This window comes from Lindgomyces ingoldianus (genome assembly GCF_010093535.1).
Source record: "Lindgomyces ingoldianus strain ATCC 200398 unplaced genomic scaffold BDR25scaffold_5, whole genome shotgun sequence".
Taxonomy (NCBI): Eukaryota; Fungi; Ascomycota; class Dothideomycetes; order Pleosporales; family Lindgomycetaceae; genus Lindgomyces; species Lindgomyces ingoldianus.
This window is the reverse complement of record NW_022985166.1, coordinates 527,381-551,915: the sequence shown is the minus strand read 5'-3', so window position 1 is coordinate 551,915 and position 24,535 is coordinate 527,381. Positions and strand designations below refer to the sequence as shown.

Sequence of the window (24,535 nt, the reverse complement as noted above, 5' to 3'; positions counted from 1 at the left end):
TCTAGGTGTGAGGTTCGTGATGACAGGACTATCTCAGATTATACGTGAAGCTGGAAGTGAGGCATATGATGCTATTGTGATGCGGCGACATATGATTGGCTCAATGGCGGACAATTCTTCCGGGTTTAGCGCAGAATCTTATGAGGGGAAATCGCACTCCTTTCACTCCATCACACATCATCGCTTGGACGGTACATCCAACTCCTGGTCGCTTTTGTAAGTGGGGAAGATTAAGAGTGCATTATGACCACTTCTATTGCCTCTCCTGATGCTAACGCTCGGTCTGAATGTCTTCTGCCTAACCTCTCAATCTACCGAGATAAAGACCTCAACATCGCTCTCGAGCCTCCTGCAACCCTAGATTGAAATAGAATCGACAAAAAGAAAGAGCTGGAATTTTTTCCTACGTTAGACTTAGCCCAACCATGATAAGAGTAGCAGCCACTCAAACCCCTCCTATTGGTACAAGTCTTGGCGACGACGACGTTGACCTCGACACGCAAGCAATCGTGCTGTCCGGGTCGGCGGTCGATATCGGGAATCGCAGGATTACGACGGGACGAGGTCATGAGAAGGGACAAGTGATACAGCTATTACGTACATTATCTCGAATCAGAATGCTTTGGTGGGTGAGGCCGGAATTGTTGCTATCTTGTGGCCGGAAGGTTTCCGGCCTCAAGATATAAGCAGATTTCGGGCGGCCAGAGACGGTTCTTTAGTTCCTTTCAGTGATTCCTCCACAAGTACGGTGGAAATACAACGCCGCTCTTCTTTCGGAATTCGATTCGGATTTACAGACTGATCATGTCAGCACCTTCTTTCGACTTCCCGGTCTTGACAGACACTCGTCCTGATGACCACTCCCTCCCAGCCTTCATGGTCTCAACGACCAGAGGCTTCCTACCCCGGCAAGACCCAGTCATCGAACTCCCACCCGAATTCAAAGCGGTTGAGTCCATCCTCCAACGCATGCCCGTCAAGACTTTGTCTGGGAAACCTGGGCTTCTTGCAAGCTTCACCTTCGGTGACACTGTTGTCAAGGAGCTTCCAGATTTGACAACCGAAGTTGAAAAATATCGAGATGATCTCGTGGTTATGAATGCCCTCTACCGTGACTACTCCTTCCTAGCCTCAGCGTATCTCCTCGAACCCTGCCATGGACGTTATCTTGAAGGCGAACCGTATGGCCTGGGTCGACAGTCCTTGCCACGATGCATCGCGCTGCCGATCGTGAAGATTGCTGATATGTAAGTTGAGTCTGCTTACCTACTGTGGCTTGAAGCTAATTCCCTTCGCTGTATCCCTTCACACATAAAGGTTAACCTGTAGCTAATCACGTGAGAGCGCGTCAGTGTCGGATTCAAGCCCTTCATGGAGTATGCGGGTTCCTACGCGTTGTTCAACTATCGATTGGAGGATCCAGAGAAGGGTCTTGACTACAACAATCTTCGTCTAGTCCGAGCCTTCGAGCATGGTCTTGATCCAACATCATCAGAGGCTGGTTTCGTCTTAGTGCACATTGCCATGGTCAAGGAGTCCGGCGCCCTAGTCAAGGGTACAGTCGAAATGCTTGAGGGATGTATGACTTGCAATCGTGAGAGATTTGATGAGGGACTTCGAACCTTGGTGGAGGGGTTGAAGAGGGTCAACGCCGTGATGAACAGTAAGCCTCCCCTATCAGCACCCACCTGCCCTATGGCTGACCGTGTGTGATAGCTATGTGGAACCGTAGCAAGCCGCAAAGCTATACAACGTTCCGCACATTCATTTTTGGCATTGCTTCCCAGTCTATGTTCCCCAAAGGCGTTGTTTATGAAGGAGTGAGCGAAGAGCCGATGTCCTTTAGGGGCGAATCGGGGGCAAACGACAGCATGGTAAGCTCGTCTCTCAATTAAGGATTTCATACTAACTACCACAAGATTCCTCTGTGCGACAACCTACTTCAAATCCAAATGCCGCAAACGCCACTCACGGAAATCCTTAAAGATTTCCGCCAATATCGGCCTGGGAATCATCGTGAGTTCCTCGAGACTGTGCGGGATTGTGCAGAGAAATCCAACTTAAAGGACTTTGCTCTTGGCGACCCTGTTTCCGCTGCACTGTATCTTCAAGCGCTCGACCAGGTTCGTGACTTCCGCTGGCGGCACTGGTGCTTTACAAGAGAGTATATCCTCAAGCGCACTATGCATCCGACGGCGACTGGTGGAAGCCCTATCGTTACCGTAGGTCTACATGTTGCTCCTAGTTGTAGCAGGTGCTAATATCTTCACAGTGGCTTCCAAACCAGCTGCAAGCTGTCATGGCTCAAATGGTTGACACTTCAATGCACTGCAAATCGGTGCATGGTGTCAGCGACATCATGGACACGGTTAACCACCAGCAAGAGACGCTGAAGAAAGAGGTGGCGAAATATTGCGGGGAGAGGGGAGTTGCTGTGTCCTGAGCCGATGATGCGGGGAGTTCGATTGACTCAAAGGTCAGAATCGGGGGAGCGCTGACCCGTAGAATAGTGCTATCCGATGGCGCATGCGTACAATTCTCTGTCTGAGCCCTTTTCGTATTTGCGCCCTTGGAGTGACGATTTGGGAGTGAACTGTGGCGGTGGATGCGTTGTCTAGATGTGAATTCAGGACGTGAACACGGTCAAGAAATACATTCCACATTCTATTATCTCCCGCTGATCATTCGACCAACACATCTGCCTCTCCAGAGGGTGACTCTTCACTGTGGCTGGAGGCACATCATCCTCCACAAGGGCGCCCGTGCCACCTATGACTCGCTATCGATACGAAACATCTGGTGCAGCTTAAATTGACTCCGCGACGCCTTCCCCATCACTCTTCCCAGAGCAATCCCCGCACTCCAGCACGCCGTACGCATCAATGAAAGCTCAGCGACATCTCATGGAACATTTTCATCGAATCCGACTCCGGCATTACTTAATAATACGGCAACGGCACTCTTTACGAAATTGTACTTGAGCGAAAGCGCCAAGAAGTCATGACCTCACGACATGCGAAACTGAACCCCGTGGATCGGCGGAAGGGGGAATCAGTATGCTTCTCACCTGAAGCGCCTGCTCTTTAGAGGGCCAATGGCTGATTAATTTATTGAACAGGCCCTTAGCGAATTCGCAGACTACGTACAGAAACAACAGGCACTGCGACGGCCGCCCGGACAGACCCCCGCGGTACTCGAAGACCACGACGAGCTCGATATTATCGACCAATTAGGCCTATCCGACGACGCTGTATCCCACGTTAGGTTGAAAACCCTCCTGCTCGACCCCGCGGACGATAATGTCGCTGCACTTGCGGATTACCTTCGCGGTCGTCTGGCTGAAGGCCACGGCGAGATGCTGTTTGATCTTGGGTTGGAGGATAATGGCGATCCGATGAACTTCTCGAAAAAGGAGTGGGATGCGGCACTGCTGCGCCTGGGAGAGGCGTGTGAGAGGGTTGGCGCTGATGTTAAGATGCTGATGACAAGGAACGTGGGCGGGGAAGTTGAGGTGGGGCCGCTAACTGCGAAAGATAAGGGTGCATCAGGGAAGTTGATGATTAGACGGAGGCCGGAGAGTGTGGATGATGTGATTGAGACGAGGATAGCGGTCGTGGGAAATGGTGTGTCTTTACAATTCTCTCTGAGAGCGGTACTAACTTAGAATAGTGGACGCGGGAAAGAGTACTATGCTCGGCGTGCTTGTTAAGGGAGGTCTTGACGATGGCCGAGGTAAAGCGCGGGTCAATCTCTTCCGGCATAAGCATGAACTTGAGAGTGGACGGACCAGCTCCGTTGGTATGGAGATTATGGGCTTCGATAGCAAAGGCGATGGAGTAGTCTCGAATGTTGCTGGTCGGAAGTTGACTTGGGAGGAGATTGGTAGACGCTCCGTACGCCACCCACAAGAACCCTTCCCCGCGTGAAATGTCTAACAAGGACAGGCCAAAGTCATCAGCTTCACCGATCTAGCAGGACACGAGAGGTACCTCCGAACCACAGTCTTCGGCTTGCTGAGCTCTGAGCCTAATTATTGTCTATTGATGGTTGCGGCAAATAATGGTTTGATTGGCATGAGCAAGTGCGTATCGGTCCCCGCCCCCCTCTTCCCCCAGGATTTCTAACGCTGTTATAGAGAGCATCTTGGAATTGCTCTAGCGCTTAATGTTCCCGTCATGGTTGTCATCACCAAAATCGACATTTGCCCGCCGCAAATCCTCGAGCAAACGATCTCCCAATTGACCAAAATCCTTAAATCTCCCGGCGCAAGGAAAATTCCGATCTTCGTTAAGAATCGAGAGGATTGTATTAACACCGCTGTGAGCTGTCCCCTTTTAGGGAGACTTCGGTCCAGAATATTAACATCTTCAGACTCAATTTGTCTCTCGCCGCATTTGCCCCATCTTCCAAGTATCAAATGTTACAGGTGATAATCTCGACCTTGTCCGCACGTTCCTAAACATCCTCCCCCACCACGGAAACTACAATGCAGAAGCACCGCTCGAATTCCATGTCAACGACACTTTCTCAGTCCCATTCGTTGGCACCGTGGTCTCAGGCGTCGTCAAAAGTGGCGTCATCCACACGGGTGACACCATCGTAATCGGCCCCGATAGCTTGGGCTCCTTCACCACGACTAAAGTCCGCTCTATCGAACGCAAACGGATCCAGGTCCCTGGATGTAGCGCGGGTCAAAGTGCCAGCCTCGCCCTCCGTAACATTCGTCGCAAAGACGTCCGAAAAGGCATGGTCGTGCTGCACAAACAAGAAAAACCAGATCCTGCAACTGGCGCCATCCTCCAACCGAAAGTCTACCGCGAGTTCATCGCCGAAGTGCTCATCCTGTCACACGCTACTACTATTAAAACGAAATACCAGGCAATGCTGCATGTAGGCCCAGTGTCGCAGACTTGCGCGATCATCGATATTGATAGGCAGTTTATTAGGACGGGTGATCGGGCGCTGGTTGCGTTTCGGTTTGTGCAGAGGCCGGAGTATTTAACGGTGGGGGATCGGATTTTGTTTCGCGAGGGCAGGACGAAGGGATTGGGCATCGTGAAACAGGTGGGTTATGATCGGAATAAGCCGTTAAATCCGGAATTGGGGAAGGAGAAAGAGAAGGCAAATGAGTTGAGTTGAGGCTGTGAAGTTTTGGGTCAAGGAGTGTGGACGTGGATCTAGGGTCATGGACATGCATCCGTGGACATGCGCATGTCGAATGGAATGGTATCTTTTTGGCAAGCGCAGATCGGCAGTGTAATTAGTGTTTTGATTTCTTGCTGCACACTGCGCAGTCGTGATTGGTGTGTGTGGTATATGGGGCTCTGCTACTCGGGACATGTAACTGTGTTTTGGTTAGATACATGTCTGAATACCAAAATGCTTGAATTCCAAGTGTTTAAACGCCGGGTCGCGTGGGTGCTTAAGGATCTGATGCTCGATGCTCCAATGTGCGTTTCCTCTAGCTGTTTCTGGTCCTATATTCTCTAGCCCTTAGTAACTCGATCCAGCAAACCACACAGGCTCTTCAGCGTAGTAGAAAGATTCCCTCCGTCTCAACTTAGAGTCCTAGTTAAGTACAGCACCTCATGTAGCCACATCCTCATAACTCTCCCCAAGCAACCTCTTCGACCGCCGCCTCGGGCGATGATGAAGCAGATGCCGCCTAACCTGTTCCGCAAGCGCTCGCAGTTCCGTAATCCGGTCTGCTCCACGCCTACGTTGCTGCACTACAACAGTCGTCTTCTCGGCCTCCAATTGGAACTGTTGTAAAGCGCAGATAATTGAAAACAAAGTTCTCACAGCTCCATTCGGGAGCATCTTAGGAGGTGCTAGCAGATTCGTCGGTATAGCTTTCAAGCTACCAAAGGACTGGCTGTTTAGCGTCAATTTCACACTTTTGAGACTTCGAAACTGGTCAATGATGGAGGAGATTGTGAGCGTGGGATTCCAGTCGCTGAAGTAGGCTGGCGAGAAAATTTCTAGTGAGATGTTCTGCACGTCCGAGACATGGGAACTTGGCGACAGCGCGAATGTGTGTAGATCGACTCGATCTCGGAACGAGAAAATGCACGTCGAAAACACAATCGGCAGAACTTCGTAGTAAAACTGCTTGCAAACCATCGGGACGCAAAACCGCTTTGAAGATGGACAGTAGCATCCGGTTTCCGCGACTTCGAGATCAGGGGATGCCCAGGTCCGTGGGGATCCGGGTCGTGCGCCGAGGAGGCTCCAGGAATAGAGATCGCGGGTTTGGGCGGGAGTATAGCAGATGAAGTAGTGGAGTGTAGGGGGATGATGGGGCGCGCGAGTCCTGGGGTGAATGACTAAGTCCGCGAATATGTACTTCCAAATCTGGTCGCGCAGCTCAGTAGGAAGGCGGAGGAGCGGGGAGTGAGCTGCGTTGAACTGTGTTCTATGCGTCTATGTAAATGAGCTGCACTTGGATGAAACAGGTATAGAATTAGCATACAAGTTGATTTCTGGGTTGCTTGCAGGGTTTAGTTCACCAGGATTGCTGTCGCCTGACCTCTGCGACTGGGACGATGAACAGCTCGACTTGGTTGGAGCATGCTTCCTACGTTTTGGCAGGATCTCTGCTGCAGCTGGCGCTGGACGCTTTTTGGGGGGCATGATGAACAGTGGCCGGCAATAAATTAAGCTGCGTGGTTGTCTCGAATTGCAAGCTGAAGCCTAAAGTGGTCAGATAGATAATGTAAAATAAAAGATCCTTCCAGCGGGACCGTGATGGCAGAGTGTAGTGAATAAAGTATCGACGAACGAGATGTTTCCAGACCACAGACTGCAGGTTCTCGGTAAGGGCGTATATCATCCATGGATGGTGCAGTTGTTGAGATGAGGTAAGTCGTACCGAACATCAGACGCCAAGACGCTAGCGGGAAAGCCTCGGCTCTGCCCTGTCTCAGTAACGTTTGCATCATTTCTACACACACTCCAACATAATCTTAGGACATCTGCATACCGTCCCTTCCTCCTCCGCACACATTACGCCACAAACACCACCATGCCTCCACCAAAGTCCAAGAAGATGACCGCGCAGCCGGTGCGCGCCCGTCTATTCGCTAAGAAACCAACAGCCCCCGAAGCCGAAGATGTCTCTAGCTCGTCAGAAGCAGAGGAAGAGGAGGGAAAGGACAAGCCCTTCACCAAGCCGAAACCGGCACCTCTTGCGACATCATTTCCTAAATCCGCGCTCAAAACAACCCTCGCCGCACGACAGAAAGCAGCAGCGGAGCGAAAACGGTTGGAGGCCGAGTTTGAGACGGAGAGTGAGCATGAGTCGGGGGAATCTGGCAGCGGAAGTGGTAGTGGAAGTGGTAGCGGGAGTGGGAGCGAGGAGGAGTCCGAAGAGGAGGAGGAGGAGAGCAGTGAAGAGGAAGCTGCTCCACGGCAGCTGCTGCGTCCCGTGTTTCTCAAGAAGAATGAGCGGAATAAGGGCGCCCCTCCAGAGAAGTCGGCAGATGAAATCGCAGCGGAAGACAAGAGACGGCGACAGCAACAGGCCAAGGCGCTGGTGCAGGAACAGATTGAGAAGGCGGCGGCGGAGAAGGCGGCACGGAAGCAGGACTGGGACGAGGAGGATGATGTCTTGGACATTGATGAGATTGACGACAGAGATGGGATAGATCCGGAGGCTGAATACGCAGCGTGGAAGCTCCGCGAGCTAAAACGGATAAAACGGGAGCGCGAGCAAATCGAAACATACGAAGCTGAGCGCGCCGAGATCGAACGGCGAAAGAATCTCACTGACGCTGAACGCGAGGCTGAAGATCGAGAATATATTGAGAAGCAGAAAGAAGACCGGGAAGACCGAGGTGAAATGCAGTACATGCAGAAATACTTCCACAAAGGTGCCTTCTTCCAAGACGACCTCAAAGATCTTGGCGTCGATCGAAGAAATATCATGGGTGCCCGATTTGAAGACGCCACTAATAGAGAGGTATTACCCGAGTACATGCAGATCAGGGACATGACCAAACTGGGTAAGAAGGGGCGGACGAGATATAAAGACATGAAGAGCGAGGACACTGGGCGTTGGGGCGACTTTGCAGATACGCGGAGACGGGGAGATGACTTTGGTCTGGATGACCGGTTCCGCTCCGATTCATATCGATCTGGGGGAAGAGATGGAGGAAAAGATGGTGCTACTGGCGCGAATGCCCGACCTCTTGGCGAAAAGAAGAGGTATGGAGAGGAGTCGAGTAGAGAAGGCAAGCGACCAAGGGTCGACGATAGGGATTGAATGAATATCCCGGGACTAGAAATTTGCGTAGCATGGAGTATCGGTAGCATTTGCATTGAGCTAGCTGTTCAGGCAGTAGAGTATCGGTGAGTTACATCCTACCATTCTACCATATCAAAGTTTTAAGCATCAACTTCGCCTTGTCGATATATCTGGCAACAATAAATTGACAACTACATACAAGACTTCTCGTACAAACTACGCAGAGAAATTGAAGAGAAGACTCGAAAGAGCTACATATCACCAGGAGGATTTGGAAAGAGATCTGGACGAAGATGTTGAGGAAATATGAAGATCCCCTCTCTAGCCAAATGTGGTCTCTCAAAACCTTTTACCACGTTACTTGGAGAGATCATGCAGCATCTTGACATAACCGAGAGAACTGTACGAGAACAGGGCCTAAACTTTGAATCCTTCTCGTACAATAGCCACCTCTTCATTCTTCGGAACGAGTAGCGTGCCATGTGCATTGATACACATCATGGTTAGCGACCTTGGGCTAATCCAGTCTTGGGGGAGGAAGAAATGCCGTTTATGCTTCGTATAGACAGCCTCCACATCCCAAGTGCACAGCCAGAATTGGTGATCGAGGAAGACGATCCGATCATGGATACTCCCAATAAGACAGTGGACATGCTCGGCAAGGCTATCGACGTCATATCGATTGCTCTTGTATTGTGCACTGGATAGTTTCCTCCGATCGAGAAGTGTGAAACTGCGAGTTGAAGGCTGGGAGTGATCTGAAACACCGAGGGTTACGTGGTTGATAGTTTCCAGCAAAACAAAATCGCGGGCTCGAACAAATCCTACAATTGTTGTGCCAGTCCCCATGGGCGAGTCAGAAATGGTCGGCGACTCGTATTGTGTTTCGTCCTCTGGCTTCAACGTCTTCCAAAGGCACGTCAATTCCTTGTCAGCTTCTATCTTGATGAGAAGAGCTGGGTCTGTTGGATGGTTAAGCCAGACTGCTCCTTTTGAGACCCGGTTCTTGCAGACTTGTTTATCTTTCTTCTTAGGGTTTAGGCTCACGACGTAAGCAGTTGTCGGAGTGATGATGAGCAGGTACTGTTCTCGCGAGTGAAAAAAAAAGTCACTAACAGTTTCAGAGTTGTCAATGCGGATGTCGAAGAGAGGAAACACGGCCCATCGATTCTTTTCCTTTGTCGGAGGCTCAAGGCGCTTTGCAATGATACGGCCGGAATCATCCACGGAAACTAGAAACTTGGAAGACGGAGACCACGCAAGTCGGACTATCGATGCTGACGAGGAGTGACTAGAAACCTTTCTCGACCTTTCCCCGTCAGGGATGGTGTGGATAGTTACCGTCCCATCTTCCTTTCCGCAGCAGTAGAATTGGTCGAAACTGTCAAATGCGATAGCTGTTATTGGAATCCGATCATTATCGTCATTCGAGAGTACTGGATCCGATACGACTGAATCATAATTACTAGATTCATAACTTGACACATCATCCCGATCCATCTCAGTCGGGCGTATGAGAGCATCGGGCTCCCAAACATTGCAAAAAGTTCCACGAATGTCGTAAAAACGAGTAGAATCTGGAGAGAACGCCAGATCTGTCACAAGTTCATCGTACTTGAGTTGGTAGGAAAGTCGGTACCCTGGAATCGTCCAAATGCTCAGGGTGCCATGCACATCGCTGGTGAGAAGTAGCGTACCGTCTGAATTCAGGACCATGGCTCGTGCGTCGGTATGACTGTACTTCACCTGCTCATCATCCGCGATATTCCAATCAACTAACCTGGTATCTTCGTAAAGAACTAGGAGGTGGCCGGTCACAGGGTGCCAGATTGCAACCTCTGGAGGATCCCAAGCATCACCTTCAGCGGCTGTACGTAATCTATCGTCGGCGAGAATACATCTCTTTGGTGGAATAAATCCAGGCTTTGTGGAATCATTGTCCATTTGGATTGTCCACACCACAACTGGTCGACCTCGAAAGACGAGAGCGATCTGTGTGAGATCCGGGCTGAAGCACATGGAGCGAGGACAGTTGTTGTCGCCAGCTAGTGCCTCTTTGGAGACGAAACGCCACTTCTGGTCTCCGGTCCGCAAATCAATACACTGGACTACGCAGTCATCATACGCAACGAGTATTTCTTCATCCTTTGCCCCAAATGCAATGCTCTTTGTAAGGTGGTGTTGTTCTTTTGTCATGGAGTACAATTGCTTGCCAGTACTGATGTCCCATACTTTTGTAGTCTTGAACCCCGCTGTCGCAACGAGATTTGATGTCTTGCTGCTGGCGATTTCCATGACATACTCGCCATGCTTGAATCTTCTTGCCTCTTGACAAGTGTCCGCGTACCACACGATGATTGTTCCATCGATTCCAACAAGTGTGAGGATAAAGTTATCCTTACAGAGGATCTTAAGGGCAGCCTGATTCTCCCCCATCACCAGTTTAGCTAAGCAGTCGCTCCAATTGTTGTAAGAAAGTCCAGTTACCCGAAGACCGCTACTATTTGAATGTAGGAACGTCCTACTAATGATGGAATCTTTAGGACAGAATGGAACTACAAGCCGATAGATCGAGGTTGGATACCCAGCAAGACTGCTACCGAAGCGGCTAACAACTCGGATAATGTCATTGGCCCATTGCTTAAGTTCTCCATCGCGGTTCATCGACAAGTTCTTTAACGGCCTCCGAGAAGATAATTGTGCCTTGCGCTTAACGTAAATCTTGAGATGTTGCGCAGCTTGGCTCATGATTCGAAGATCTTTTGACAAGGCAATTCCGTGGACCCACGTTAGAAAGTTGTCTTCTAGGAATGAGAGGATTTTGGTAGTGAAATCTTCTAGAGCTACTGATGAGTAACCGACGTGATATGCCCAATAGGATAATGAATAGGACAGGAAAGGGTGGTCCGTGAACACCGCAGTACCGGGGACTGAACGACTTCCTTGCTGGATATTTTGAAGGGCAGAGAAGATTCGACGCCACTTGGGTGCATCAGACAGATACTCAATGCATGTTGAAGCGAGGTGCGTATGAGAGCTATGTTCTTCAATGCTGATTGAAAGTTCCGTGGTTTTCGTCAAAAGAAACTGTCGGGCGGTGTGGTGAATGAGGTTCACTTTGCCTTTACTGACGACAACGAACAGTCCGCATATCTCCGCAATTGTAAGTTCGAGATTCACAAACCCGGCGAATTCCGACCTCAAAGCCTCCTCAAGTTCTGCAATGTCGAGAGGTCTGAACGAACAAGCGACCCAGCCCAACACCCGTGCAGCAATGCTGCGTGACTTCTGATTTTGGGTCGCAATTGTTTGGATCATACCAGCGTATAGTGGCTCCATACCCTCCGGAATCTCATTTATGGCAGCCTTGATATCCTCTTTCAAATACCAATTCTGCATTATTCGGCTTAGTGCTAGCTTCACCCAAAGAAAGGATCCGGAGGATTTTGAAAGAATATCTTGCAGGATGTCGGCTTGAGCGTCCTGATCTGTGGGAAGAATTCTGGAAAGTGATGACCGAACATAATCCCTGATGTCCGATAACGTATCATCAGCTGAAATCACTTCTGGACGAACATTCGGGAAGTGTTCTCCGATTTCCTTTGACAAGTCCTTCCTTGGGCGACTCAACAAAAGGAGTTTAATCTTGGTAGCCGACTTAATTTTAGAGAGAAATTTGATCAGCTCAGCGGGGAATTCTGCTTCGTCCAGTCCATCAAGGATCCAGAATAAACAGCCTGGAAATGGAGTCCGGAATAGGATGCCTTCAAAAATCTTCTCCCATATAATTGACGCTTTCTGCTCTTTGACGTTGACGCCAGTATTTTCACAAAACCGTAGCAGCTGTTGGCAGAATGGCTCGTGAATCAGTGCTACTTGCAAAGCAAGACTCTTCAAAAGATAAGCCAGAGTTCTCTTTGTTTGGTGGCCATAGAGAAAGAAATGGTATTGACAGGTTCCGATGTATGGCCTATCGTTGATTTCTCGGATAATAAAACTTGCGAGTGTAGATTTCCCTGACCCAGGGTTTCCAGTGAGCCATAGCACATTTGGAGAATCTGGGCTCGCTGTGATCCACCTTTGAAACGATTTCCGGTCCCGTATCCATCGACAAGATCCTTTCGAAACCTTCGTGGAGAGGTAGTCAAAGTCCTCGTCAAAATTCTCCGCTAGACCGAGGACTCTCAGCAAGTGGTCTCTGGTAGGTTCTTGGATTGGCGCCGTTACGTCTGGGAGAGGGACGGCATGCATATGCGTTTGACGGGTCAAAATGGGTACTGCAGGATTATTTTTTCAGAAAGTTTAGCAACAAGAAATCAGTACGCTTACGCTTTTCCACAACATCTCTCATGATCCATTTCAAAATATTCTTAACATTAATATAGTTCGAATCCAGCGGACTTTTAAATTTTACGATCGTGTGATGGTCGGCGTCCAGTGAACTTGATATTTCGCCGGGATATCCTAAGTGAGCGGAGTCTTTGTCTACAATCTAAGGATGGGTCAGGACAAGCTAGAAAGTCTTCCGTGGGTGCAAATACCAATTTCTTGGAAGGAGGCACACTTGTCCTTATCGTTTCGTGAAACGATACCAGCCTGAGAGTTTCGCAAACGTTTCTAAACTGCTCGTTAATATCCTGCAAGGTGCTTGAATTTCTTTCAAGCTCCGCTACGTAGGCCTTTCCACTCAGACCGGGGATGGTTCGGAGAACATTTTGCAGTGTCTGAGCATACATTGAACCTCGATGGGGTGTAGCCAAAAATACCATTGCTTTTGTTTGAGAGACTAGATCTGTATATTGATGATCTGTCGTGCCCATTATATATGCCTCCAGAGGCAGTTAGTGAAGGAGATCCGGGACGAGGTTGTCTGCGTACCTTTTTCACTACGAGTCCACCCATAGAATGCGCCACGAAAACAATGGGAAGCTTCGAACAAAGTCAGTCTCTGAGGTTAGACAGGGCAATGCTGTGAACATACTTGACCTATCGCTATCGGTCGACCGTAATCTAATTGGGGATCAGCCGAGTACGTCTTCATCCTAATTAGAAGATCCTTGGCAAAGTCTATCATGTTGAGGGTTGTATATTCGTCACGAAAAGCGGAGTTGTATCCAAATGTAAATATCCTTGTTCTGGCTAAGTCGTGGTCGTCTACAAGCCAGGATGGCCAAAAGTTTTGGAGGTTATGTTCCCATGACCAAGTTCCCCTTGACGTCCCTCCAAGGCCATGCACAAATACTAAATCGAGCAACGGTTCGGGAAACGCGTGAACTAGAGACAACCCTAGGGCATTTGAAACAGGATCTGGGCTGTTTGAGGGGGGAAAACTTCCCACTCCATATACTGCATCAGCCGAGACGAACCGGTGGAGTTCGGGTGCCGAATCTGGTAGAGATGATCGATGGGAGAAGATAGCTGGCTCCGATGCCCGCTTTTGCTGGCTGTTTGGGTGCAGTGTATGGTAACTTGGAGCGGGGGTGTCGGAATCGGTTTCTTGGCCGTCCTCAGAATACAATTTGTTCCATTTCTCCTTTCCCTTCCGTATCTGCATAATTGAATAGTTAATCCTTACTCTTCCCTTGAGCAAAGTGAGCTTGTGACATGAGTACTGACCATGTCCATGTCTGATGTCACCCTACAATAGATGCTAAAGGTTTAGCGTGTGCTATACGTCGAGTAGGGCGGGTATGGCAAACGATGCGATGGCCAAGGAGGATAACACAAGACACAAACAAATAACAAAGGCCTTTCTATAGTCGTGTGCTCTCGAGAGGAAACAAAAGGCGATTGAGGGGATATGTTGATTAGGACAGTGAGCCCAACGGGAGCCGTGATTGCTTGTGCGACGAGAACTCTGTGTGGACCGGATATGGAAGCTCTCCGCGCGTTGTGTCAGCCGTCGGATCCTTGAGTGGGCGCACGGCAGCATATGCAGCTCCAATCTCAAGGGTGCTCTGTTGGGGGCCGCCGATTACTGGCTGCGGATCACCGCCAGCTGTTGAAGGAAGCATTCCTTTTGGAGTTCCCTTCTCGCTTGAACCACGGGCAGGCATCTATTGGTCGCCATTCCTGAGGCCTGCACACCCTCTTGACAACTCTTTTTTTAAACCGGACAAAGGCCGCGGGAAGACCCGCTTACCCCAACGCGCGGGCGCGGGCGATCTACCCACCGGTCGCTCCAGAGGAGAGTGAGAACATGTAGTTTCCTCCTACTAGAGTTAGGTACCGTACTACCTCTTGACTGCTCGGTGCCTACATACGTGGAACCCGCCCCCTCTTTAGTCCCCCATCCAGAATAACTATCCGACCCAGAATCACGATGGCACTCTTGGAAAAGGCGAACAGAGTGGCTCACCAGTTTGATCTTACTGATGACGACGTACGCAGGTGCTGCGCGCACTTCATCAATGAGCTTGGTAAGCCACTATCATTCCACTCATCCTGACATCAACGGGGCTGACAAAAGCGGCAGAGGTGGGCTTGCAAAGGCGGTCGCCTGCTGTGTGCCAAATTCCAACCTACGTCACGGAGGTTGCTTATGGAACGGAGAAGGTCAGTGCTCGGGGGAGAATGGCAATTATAGCTTCTGACCTGATCAGGGTCTCTCATTGGCCGTTGATCTTGGGGGGACCAATCTTCGAGTCTGTTCAGTAGATTTGTGCGGCGATTCTACATATACCACAAAGCAGTCCAAAATCACCATACCAACTCGGATCATGACCGCTCAGAAGGCATCTGATCTATTCCACTTCATCGCAGAGCAGATACAGCATTTCTTGCAGACGTATCATCAAGAGCTTCTCACGCCAGACAAGGCGAAGACAGCTGAATTGCTCAGTCTTGGTTTTACATTCTCCTACCCAGCATATCAGAACAGCATTAATTCGGGCATTCTGTTACGCTGGACGAAGGGGTTTGACATTCCAGACGCAATAGGCCAAGATGTTTGCCATCTACTTCAGGAGGCGATCAATGAACTACACCTTCCCATCAAGATAACCGCCTTGGTGAATGATGCCCTAGGGGCACTCATGTTTCGCGCATACGCCCTTCCACTTTCGGAGACCCGCACTTCAGTGGGAGCAATCTTTGGAACAGGCACAAATGGTGTTTATCTTGAAAAGCTGCACAACATCACGAAAGAACTCGAAGGTGCATATCCTCCTGCTAGTAACGAGATGTTCATTAGTTGCGAGTGGGGTTCCTTCGATAATGGGCTTTTGGTTCAGCCCAACACTAAATACGACACCAGTCTAGACCAAGTCAGCGTTAACCGTGGAAATCAAATGTTTGAGAAGCGCGTCTCAGGGATGTTTCTAGGAGAGCTTCTGAGGATTGCTCTGGTTGAGATGCACGAAGATCCAGAAGTGGGGCTCTTTCGAGAGTTCCGGGAAGACGCAGCAACAGAAGCTGATGGAAAAATCCCATTTTTCACTCAATGGGCTGTGGATACTTCCATCCTTTCGATTGCCGAAGCGGATAACTCTGGCGAATTGCTACCGCTTAGGCAAAAGATAGCGGATGCTCTCTCAATTCCTGAATTCTGCATTGGAGTAGAGGATGCCCAGGCAGTGAAACTAATTGCAAACGCTATAGGGAAGCGTGCAGCGAGGCTCGCTGGTACTGCTCTTGCATCCGTCATTCTGAAGAGCGGGAGATCATTGGTGAATCCCCATACTTTCCCTGTCGACGAGGATTCAAACACAACGAACCGTGCCCTTATTGATATCGCAGTTGATGGAAGTGTTGTTGAGTTTTACCCAGGTTTCGAAGCTTACATGCGTGATACATGGAGGGTTATTGATGGAATCGGTCCTGCCATAGAGCGCAGGATCAGAATCGGAATCTCAAAAGACGGATCTAGTATTGGGGCGGCAATAATTGCTCTTATTGCAGCACAGCAGTTTCAAAATGGCTCAAATGTGGCTTGAATGGAGAGAAGGGTATGCTAAACTTCTTCGCGGCAGAGTTGGTTGATCCTCTTCTTTCTTCCGCCAACGTCTCCCAATGGACACCCGTCACGTCCGACAATGATTTGCTCAGAAAATTGATCCACGCTTACTTCATGTACGACCACCCTTTTCTCACAGTCGTTCACAAGGACTACTTCCTTCGAGATTTGGCCAGTGGACGGCACCGTTTCTGCTCGGACCTGCTCGTCAACGCCCTTCTTGCGCAGGCGTATGTAAGTAGAATGCTAAATATGAATATATAAGTCTCGTTAATTATCTTTAGAAAACACACTCGAAAATGGACAATCGAGTCGAATTTTGGAATCCACGCACTCTCGGCTACCAGTTTTCGGCTGAGGCTCGAAGGCTGTGGGAGTTTGAAGCCGGGAGGAGCAAAATTACTACTGTACAAGCCGCAATGCTAATGAATATCTCATATAGCGAAAATGGAATGGACAAGATCGGTTGGGCGTACTTGGTGCAGGCCGTCGATATGTCACATGACCTGCACATATTTGATACCTCCACGGACATCAAGAGTGCAGAAATGGAAAACGTACGAGCGTTCACGGCTTGGTCACTATTTAACTATCAGACGTAGGCTGACCGCGATGCATCTTCCCTACACATTAATCGCTAACTAACGGATCCTTAGACTGATGACATACCATTTCCACAAACCGCCACTACTGAAAGGCCCACCAAACATAGATTTGCCCGATCCAGTGCAGAACCCGGGGTGGTACGGCGAGATGTGGATTCGATATCCGCTGAGCCAGACCTTGTCGCCTACTTATTTTGGCCTAGGTTTCCAGGCCTCGGCTGCGATGCAGGTTATGAAGAACGACATGGGGCTTGAAATGTATGGAAACCTATCTGGCAGTGGCAAGCTGTCGGTTGCGCAGACCAAAACCCTTTTCCAACGATTGACTGCTTGGTTCGACAGCTTGCCAGGTCCGCTAAAGCCACAGAGAATTGTCCTTCCTTTACATTTCAAGATCCAGTAAGTATCTAAATACCTCGATGCATATCAATCAGCAGCAACAGTTCTGATCTCCCCTATAGTGCCTATTATTTCCATATAATTTCAGATCTTTTCCAGCCTCTGGCTGCAGATCCAGTGACTGCCACGATCAAGTTCATGGGTAGGACCCCCCAAGAAATAATCTCCTATGCTTTGACGCGAATGGAGACTCTCGCCCGCCTCTACTATCTTCGTCACAGCTTCGACTACTATGATGCCTGTGTTCTTCAATTCCTCATTCCGCTCGCATATTCCGCCCTCAGCCAGATCTTCAACGCGGACTCCACGACTCCTCTCGCAAGACTAAACGCGCTTCGTTCGACACTAGTTCTCTGCGCCAAAGGTATTGGTGACCAAGGTCAAAGTTTCTATATTGCAAAGGCCGTATTTCGCATGATTCGCGAGAAAATGAGGCCCGAGGACCACCGGCTCATGAATCGGTTTGCCCAAAGCAAAGAGTTAGAAGACGTGGAGCCTCTAATATCGCACCATGTGCAAAGTCAGTGGCCAATGCCAATTATTCGAGTTGATCGGAATCCTAGTACGAATGATTTCGAAGAATTAGTGAAGGAGTACAAGAAGTTGAGTATGGAGGGCGAGGATGAGGAAGACTGCTCAGGGTTGGAGGAAAACTAGGTAAAGTTGGATGCGACGCTGCGTTTAGTACAGAAGACTTTAGACCGTGTCCGAGATTGGATTTACTTGCGTTCGGCGGGCGTTCGGCTGGAGTTTCGTACCGCCAATGTCATTTCGGACTTCAAGTTTATTAATAAGTTGCATACTCATTTCCATATGTAAGGAAGCTTCGACGGCCATACATAACCTTCTATAAGCTAAATAGTCCTATACAGGCTCCGAAGATCTTAGCTAGGGTGCTTCAGTCTCTTCTCCGCAGAATATCCCGGCGCGTTCCATGCACATTTGAGATTTAGAAGATCCTCTCTACTAACTCTTCATGGAAATCAGCCAGGGTCTCAAGCGTCAATTCCCATCCTCGATTCCTAGGCGTAAACGGCCTCCTCCTCCTTTTTTCACCTCTCGATCCTCTACAAGTTCGGACACGGGAGCAGTTCTGCTTTCCCTTTACTTGCGAGTCACTCCCAATATGGAATTTCTCGCAAATTTCTTGAACTGGCCTTGAACTGGCTAATGGTCTTATAAAGGCCTTCGAAGCCTGAAAATCGCATTCGGCTTCACAACCCCTCGCCATTTGCCTGTCCCAAGACGTCTAATCTTGTCTTCGGCATGCTCCTGCCTTCTTCCATTTCTCGGCATGATATCCTCAAATTACGGCCTCCTCATCAATGCCTCATTCTGTCATCCAACATTCCTATCCGCACATTCCCTTCCCCGTCTATGTCGACATAACCCACTGGCATCTGTGAACATGGACACCCAAATTGTTTTGCCAGGCACAGGTACTCCATGTGTCTCATCGGCATATTGGCATCACTGACGCCGTACTTTAGATCCAAACGCACCACCACTGGTGGGCCAATGGGGAAGAGTGGCTATTGAAGTTTCAATAACTAACTTAGGGTTTTCGTGGAACAATGCAGCAAGATGTCACTTAAGTAATTCCCACAGACACCGTGCGAGGAGATAGTTGGATGCCGGGGTGTCTGCCCACGCTGATGGGTATTTTGTTTGCGGCAGTCAGATCAGACACTTGGCCAGGAAAACCAGCAGTAAGTTCCGTTGAACCCACTAGAGAATGCGTCATTTAGCCTTCATGAAGAAGCGGCATAATAATGTCGATACTGGCGTACCCAATGGAGTCGCGGAGGTAGTTGGTCGCAGTGCTGTAAGTGATACGGACAGCAGCATCGCTCCTGTTAAACCAGAGCCGATATATGCCGATGATTATATCCTTTAGTGGAAGGGGGACAGGGGAAGAATTATGAAAGATATGGATGAGCAATGATGAGATCAGGAGTTTATATGAGCCGAAGTCCGATCTCTTCGTTGTTCATTGTATCTTAGCAGGCGTAGGGTCTCAGACTATCAAAACGCGGCCAACATGACTAACACCTATAGAAGACGTCTAGTCACCTAGTCCAAGACCATGCATTGTCGACTATGGAATCACTATCGCGCCAGTATTGACAAAATTTTGAACACAGTGGCCAGTACTCAGCGTGGCCAACAGTACGTAGTACGTTACGTTTGAGCTTTTTTCTGCCAGTAACTTCTCAATTTGGTAGTACTTTTGTACGTAAGCAGTGAATTGATTAGCAAGTACGTAACGTAACAGTAACTTCTCAAAATCCTTATACTTTTGTACTTTTCGCGAGAAGTTTCGTCGGTCCGGGTCAAAATTGTTCCGGGAGAAGCTTTTTAGCCTAGATGAAGTCCCCTCCTCCTCCTTATCGCCCTCTGTCTCTAGCTTGTTGGGACGACTCTGATAAGCAGGAGGATTAGGATGAGGCTGTACGCCTGCTGCGATAGAGGAATTAAGACATCTAGCTCATTGTAACAATTAATAAGATAGGCAATAGGTTGGCAAATAGGCAGGTATAAGATGAGGAGCTTTTCTAGGGCAAAAGTTAACTATTTTTATAATTGTTACTCTAAAACGCGACCTTAAACAAAGCTCCTAACGCGATGGCCAATGGGGTCTGAAAACAGGAGGGAAATCTCCTAAAATATGACCTCTCTGACCCGTACTACGGGACGTACTTGGCAATTCACTGTACAAAAGTTACGTCTCACATTTTAACTACTTTTGTACTCCTCACGTGATTACTACGTTCACGTAGTTACGTTACGTACTACGGACTGTTGGCCACGCTGCCAGTACTGTCTGTTCTAAAAACCCGTTTTGATCACAGTCTACTTCCGGACCCCTGACATGCACCGAGGGTTCGAAGAAATCGCGACGGACTAGGGGAAGTAGAGTCTCGGTGACGTCCAGTGGAGTAATATTGTTGGAGCTGCAAGTAGCATGGCAGTTTACATTAGAAGTAAATCGGCCGAGGGAAGCGTGCGGAGGGTCACGAGGCCCAAGGCTTGGGTCTGCAGCAGCAGCACAGTTGGTATAAAAGTCGTTGGTGGGAATTCTTGTAGGATCAAAGCGTGGCGGGAAATCGTGGAGTCCAGGAATCTTGAGGCGGCTCATGAATCCAGTGTTCGACCGCAGATAGCTGGATGTTGCATGACAGGAAATTCCATTGCTTTTAGTGCATTGGCATTACGCTTTTGGGACTATCAGGGATATGCACAATGAACCTCGGTAATGGAGAGAAAGACCGCAAAGGACTGGGTTAGTGGGTATGGGCGGATCCTTGATAGGAACTTCGAATAGCTGATGCTCGGGTTCGCTGGAATAGCGATTTTTGGAATCTTTCTCACAATTGGATTCGGTGGGTATAGACATGGTGACCTGTTCGTTGACGAGTCTAGTTTCTTGGATGTGAAATCGAATGTCGAAGTGACAGGGTTGTCCAGATAGGCCTTAGTGAAGAGTCAGTCAATTCGATTACTCAAAAATGGGTAAGTACACTGACTGGAGTTTGGAGTTTGTACATGTTGATCGAGTGTATTTTTAGTAAGAAAAGCACTCATTAGGCACTTGATGGGTGGGTAGTGAGACGCCATACCAAACATGGTTCTAGCACCGTAGCAGAAAACAGAGCATCGACTAGATTGATTCTGTAAGAAATCAAGAATAAAAACGAGGGTTCGATTTTGAATTCTAAACACATAACAGTACGCACCAAGTCATACTCAGAGGCGAAAGGCATGCTGCACATCAGCTTGTTGAACTCCTCAATAACCCGGAAGCTCCGAAAGCCAACCATCCGTATCTTCTGTAACGCTCTTCTGAACTGCACACTTATTCATATCAGCAACAGTCTGAGTTTTCAGTATTCCTTGCACCCCCGGACTCCCACAATTATGAAACATGCAAGAATCATTCATAGCCCGTTGCAGAGAATCTCCTTTCCACCCAAAGAGATAATCGGCATGAGTCCCATACCCCTTACTATCCATATAAGACCAAACAAAAGGCTGCGATCCATCTTTCGGCCACATATCCTTAAACGCCGTTGTATTCCACATCGTTTCGTACGCAACCTGCGGCATACGGACCGGGTGGGAACTGGGACACGGACCTGCTTCGCGGAAGCCACCTTTGGTGGTACTATACATGTGAGACTGGTGGTCGGGGCTATCGAGATTCTTTCCGTCCCAGCACGAAGGGAAGTGGTGGATGGCCATGATGCCGGCGGGGCAGGGTTTGTTGGGGAAGTCTGGAGTCTCGCTACCCCGGGTCAGGATTGTCTGCAGACAGGTATAGCGAAGACCTGGGTGGGCTTTTGCGCCGTCGAGGGTGTTTGTTGTGGGACTGCCGACAGTCATCCGGAAGCCCTGCGAGTGGTTAGTTTATGATAGTCCTCTTAGCCAGCCCAAGAAGCAGGTCGGGCTTCAGGTCAGTATGTGGCCAGGCATGCGCCACTTACGGGTTTGAAAGCGGTGATATGTTGGTTGCCGTTAGAATCGAAATCCTTCTGAGTATAGTAGATGGTCATGCCGCCTTTGATGTCAGTCGCGTTACGGCCCTCAGTACCTAATTGAGCGTTTGGGTATTGCGGAACCCGTTTGTAGGAACCGTTCTCATGTCTGAAGTACATTGCCGCTGTCCAATAGTTGGAGAAATCCTCAGTGTACGCACACGTTGTGCAACTACCCTGCTCGCCAATGTCACCTTCCATAGTCGCATTGAAAGCATTTCCGCCGACAATCTGGTGAACGTGGGCTGAAGGAATGCGACCAGGTTCGACAAGCGGATCTAAGCGTTGGATAGACACAGTCGCGCATCCGAATCGAAGGGCGGCCTGGGAGAGCCCAGCTTGAAGTAAGAGAGGAAACCACTTCATTTTGATACGGAGTCAGTTGGCGTTTCCGGAGGAGGAATTACGTGATCTGTTCTAGTAGCATCGGAATGATAGACAGAGATGTTCAAGTAAGCAGTGTGGTGCGGTGCAGTGTAGTGCTCCCTCGATTTATTTGAAATCCAAACCACTTTCTATACTGCGAGAACTTGCTCGTCAAACATGCGGTGCTAGAATAATTAGCTTCATTTATTCAAGTTGGCGATGTAGATCTTATCATCCATAGGCGATAGTGTCGCAAATTAGAAGCATATTAATTGGCCTATCCCCTTCCAGGAATATTTAACTGCAGAAATCCGGGTAATGTTTATTGAAAACGAGTCTGACTGCCGATGCGCGAAGGTGCCATGACTTTCATATTAGACTTTACTCCGAGACACCCAGCTTGTAATTGGGCACCTGCAACTACCGACCGTGTAATCATCTACTCAGGTGGATGTGTGGGGCAAGTTCTATGCCAATTTCATGAATGGCCTTCTTTTTCAATGACCCTTTAAGGAAAGTTGGGACATAGATAAGAAAATCGTGCTGACTAGTGAATTTGGAATTATTATAGGAATTGCAGGGTGAAGGTGGACGGAAATCTGGACGCGCCTGCTGAAGAATACTCGTACCTCAGGTCTTCCACACTCTATGTCCTGAATGTTGTTGTATTGAGGGTCACATCAGGCTCCGGCAGAACCTGCGCGTCAATCTCTGCGATGGCGATCGTTTTCGGCGATGAGCCATGGCCTATGGGAGTTCCACGAGGATGGGATGAATTGAAGAGCCACATATAGTGGAAGATATACAGGTAAGAGGACTCAAAGTGGCTCTGCATAAGGAAATCTTCGTGAGGCTCCTGTGAGGAAGTAGTTGTTTGATTGTACCTAGAAAAGTAAGCTAGAAAGATGGAGTGCAAAAACTCTGCGCGTAGGTGGGAAAGCATGCCAAGGCGCTAGCCTCACTAGTGCGCCGTAGCACACGTGACCGAAGAAGTCATCGCAGTAGGCTCAACGACAAAATAGTTACTACTATAAATAATCTGTATAGAAGGTCTCTTGACCGAAGTAAGTCGTGAGAATTCCCTACTATACGGCAAATTGCCCCCGGTGTTTTTGATGTCGAAGCACCTAACACTGTTCGTTGTTTCGGTCACTAGGTTATGATTTAGGTAGAGATAAAGGTGTACAAATGGATTCTCGCCGCTACGTCTATACCAAAGGACACGTTTAAAAATGCGCCAGGCCTGGTGAGGCTGCCTCATCACTATCTGACAAGTTGACAACGTTAAAGAATCACTACTAGCTTTCCATGACCGCAGCGCTAGAATCACGGCAAAGACGATTCCGGTCCTTGAAAATAGCCACTTCTGGGATGTTGGCATGATCGACCAAGCCAGGGTTTCTAACGGGGCCTAATATGATCCGTACAAAGTGAACCCTAACAGTCGCGTGTTCAGTACCCAGTTCAGGGCTTCCAACGGGCCGTACTACAGTCCGTACAAAGTGAACCGTAACGGTCACGTGTTCAGTACAAACGTACCGAGTTCGTGAGCCGTACCGTACGTTTAATAATGCCCTAGGTACGGTACGTAGTACAGATCGTATTACCCTTTTAGGAAGTTTGTATAGGGGTTCTAGAGGGGTATGAGGGCTCTAGCAAGCAGGAGGCCTACAGACGCTTAAATCTCTTTCTAAGGGTTTTAATCTATCCATCTGTCTGTTGTCTTAAAAATGCCTATTACAGACTATTTTCTATTGCAGAGTTATCTATCCACGCCTCTTGCAGCCTTACAGGCCTCATCTAGTCCTATCTGCTCTTGTTACTAGGGAGAACTAGTTAATTAGACCTTAATCTTGCGTCTCTAGAGACCTATAGTCTTAGCTGTTTTAACTAGAGTACAGCGTACTTTAATTAAATTGTACTACTTGTACAGATCACGTGAGCTGTAACAGTTACAATACGTACACCTACCTCTCCTCCTCCCTGTCGTACGAACGTACACAAAATCTCACCCGTACAGGCCTCAAAATCGCCCAATCGTACAGTACTACGCCTCGTTGGAAGTCCTGACCCAGTTCGTGAGCCGCACCGTACGTCTAATGGTGCCCTAGGTACTGTACGTAGTACAGATTGTATTACCATTTTAGGGAGGTTGTATAGAAATTCTAGACAATTAAGAGGGCTCTAGTTAGGGAATAGATTTGCAAGGATGCATATATCTTCTTCTAAGTGTTATAATCTATCTATCTGTAAGTTGTTGCTTGAAAAATGCTACTACTAACCATTTTCTATTGCAGAGTTATCCACCCACATTTCTTGCTGCCTTATAGGCCCCATCTAGTTAATCAGATACCTCTGTTGTCCATTTAGCACAGTATTACAGGCTACAGAAGTTGAGAGCCCCCTGCACTGCGTCTCCTGTCCCATCTTG

At 48.8% G+C, this 24,535-nt stretch overlaps 10 protein-coding genes across 10 annotated transcripts; 5 read left to right on the top strand and 5 right to left on the bottom strand.

Annotated features, from left to right (window-relative positions):
• Positions 1 to 804: 804 nt before the first annotated feature.
• Positions 805 to 5,139, top strand: BDR25DRAFT_322488 (uncharacterized protein; the record flags this gene model as incomplete). The annotated part of the gene is made up of 11 exons (XM_033692039.1): positions 805 to 1,247; positions 1,353 to 1,663; positions 1,717 to 1,874; positions 1,920 to 2,222; positions 2,273 to 2,434; positions 2,983 to 3,054; positions 3,119 to 3,623; positions 3,670 to 3,893; positions 3,945 to 4,081; positions 4,136 to 4,319; positions 4,372 to 5,139. The coding sequence occupies 11 exons, from the start codon at positions 805 to 807 to the stop codon at positions 5,137 to 5,139; spliced, it is 3,267 nt and encodes a 1,088-aa protein (XP_033551987.1).
• A 447-nt stretch (positions 5,140 to 5,586) lies between these two features.
• On the bottom strand, positions 5,587 to 6,827 carry BDR25DRAFT_340031 (uncharacterized protein; the record flags this gene model as incomplete). The annotated part of the gene is made up of 2 exons (XM_033693460.1): positions 6,473 to 6,827; positions 5,587 to 6,415 (listed from the first exon to the last, which is right to left on the bottom strand). Exons 1-2 carry the CDS (start codon positions 6,631 to 6,633, stop codon positions 5,587 to 5,589), a joined length of 990 nt encoding a protein of 329 aa, XP_033551986.1. The 5' UTR covers positions 6,634 to 6,827.
• Positions 6,828 to 6,948: 121 nt separating this feature from the next.
• BDR25DRAFT_100245 (uncharacterized protein) lies at positions 6,949 to 8,755 on the top strand. Its single transcript, XM_033683426.1, has 2 exons — positions 6,949 to 8,349; positions 8,448 to 8,755. The coding sequence occupies exon 1, from the start codon at positions 7,025 to 7,027 to the stop codon at positions 8,261 to 8,263; it is 1,239 nt and encodes a 412-aa protein (XP_033551985.1). The 5' UTR covers positions 6,949 to 7,024; the 3' UTR covers positions 8,264 to 8,349; positions 8,448 to 8,755.
• BDR25DRAFT_381976 (putative vegetative incompatibility protein HET-E-1) lies at positions 8,491 to 13,799 on the bottom strand (the record flags this gene model as incomplete). Its single annotated transcript, XM_033697743.1, has 4 exons — positions 8,491 to 12,136; positions 12,919 to 13,052; positions 13,232 to 13,301; positions 13,584 to 13,799. The coding sequence occupies 4 exons, from the start codon at positions 13,797 to 13,799 to the stop codon at positions 8,663 to 8,665; spliced, it is 3,894 nt and encodes a 1,297-aa protein (XP_033551984.1). The 3' UTR covers positions 8,491 to 8,662.
• On the bottom strand, positions 13,768 to 14,235 carry BDR25DRAFT_100225 (uncharacterized protein). Its single transcript, XM_033683425.1, has 2 exons — positions 13,862 to 14,235; positions 13,768 to 13,793 (listed from the first exon to the last, which is right to left on the bottom strand). Exon 1 carries the CDS (start codon positions 14,175 to 14,177, stop codon positions 13,914 to 13,916), a length of 264 nt encoding a protein of 87 aa, XP_033551983.1. The 5' UTR covers positions 14,178 to 14,235; the 3' UTR covers positions 13,768 to 13,793; positions 13,862 to 13,913.
• Positions 14,236 to 14,460: 225 nt separating this feature from the next.
• BDR25DRAFT_331731 (uncharacterized protein) lies at positions 14,461 to 16,179 on the top strand (the record flags this gene model as incomplete). The annotated part of the gene is made up of 3 exons (XM_033692670.1): positions 14,461 to 14,664; positions 14,721 to 14,800; positions 14,848 to 16,179. Exons 1-3 carry the CDS (start codon positions 14,568 to 14,570, stop codon positions 16,177 to 16,179), a joined length of 1,509 nt encoding a protein of 502 aa, XP_033551982.1. The 5' UTR covers positions 14,461 to 14,567.
• On the top strand, positions 16,082 to 17,860 carry BDR25DRAFT_381964 (uncharacterized protein; the record flags this gene model as incomplete). Its single annotated transcript, XM_033697742.1, has 4 exons — positions 16,082 to 16,433; positions 16,484 to 16,797; positions 16,856 to 17,203; positions 17,266 to 17,860. Exons 1-4 carry the CDS (start codon positions 16,194 to 16,196, stop codon positions 17,858 to 17,860), a joined length of 1,497 nt encoding a protein of 498 aa, XP_033551981.1. The 5' UTR covers positions 16,082 to 16,193.
• A 3,132-nt stretch (positions 17,861 to 20,992) lies between these two features.
• On the bottom strand, positions 20,993 to 21,939 carry BDR25DRAFT_279078 (uncharacterized protein; the record flags this gene model as incomplete). The annotated part of the gene is made up of 2 exons (XM_033687729.1): positions 20,993 to 21,595; positions 21,688 to 21,939. The coding sequence occupies 2 exons, from the start codon at positions 21,937 to 21,939 to the stop codon at positions 20,993 to 20,995; spliced, it is 855 nt and encodes a 284-aa protein (XP_033551980.1).
• Positions 21,940 to 22,426: 487 nt separating this feature from the next.
• On the bottom strand, positions 22,427 to 23,485 carry BDR25DRAFT_391435 (uncharacterized protein; the record flags this gene model as incomplete). The annotated part of the gene is made up of 8 exons (XM_033698150.1): positions 22,427 to 22,524; positions 22,548 to 22,651; positions 22,698 to 22,750; positions 22,784 to 22,960; positions 23,067 to 23,110; positions 23,191 to 23,237; positions 23,291 to 23,356; positions 23,418 to 23,485. 8 exons carry the CDS (start codon positions 23,483 to 23,485, stop codon positions 22,427 to 22,429), a joined length of 657 nt encoding a protein of 218 aa, XP_033551979.1.
• A 35-nt stretch (positions 23,486 to 23,520) lies between these two features.
• Positions 23,521 to 24,204, top strand: BDR25DRAFT_350548 (uncharacterized protein; the record flags this gene model as incomplete). The annotated part of the gene is made up of 4 exons (XM_033694714.1): positions 23,521 to 23,534; positions 23,561 to 23,650; positions 24,057 to 24,160; positions 24,188 to 24,204. 4 exons carry the CDS (start codon positions 23,521 to 23,523, stop codon positions 24,202 to 24,204), a joined length of 225 nt encoding a protein of 74 aa, XP_033551978.1.
• Between the last annotated feature and the right edge of the window lie 331 nt (positions 24,205 to 24,535).

Coding starts and splice junctions, on each gene's coding strand:
- BDR25DRAFT_100245 (XM_033683426.1), top strand. CDS start 7,025: ATGCCTCCACCAAAGTCCAAGAAGATGACCGCGCAGCCGGTGCGCGCC.
- BDR25DRAFT_100225 (XM_033683425.1), bottom strand. CDS start 14,177: ATGCTGCCGTGCGCCCACTCAAGGATCCGACGGCTGACACAACGCGCG.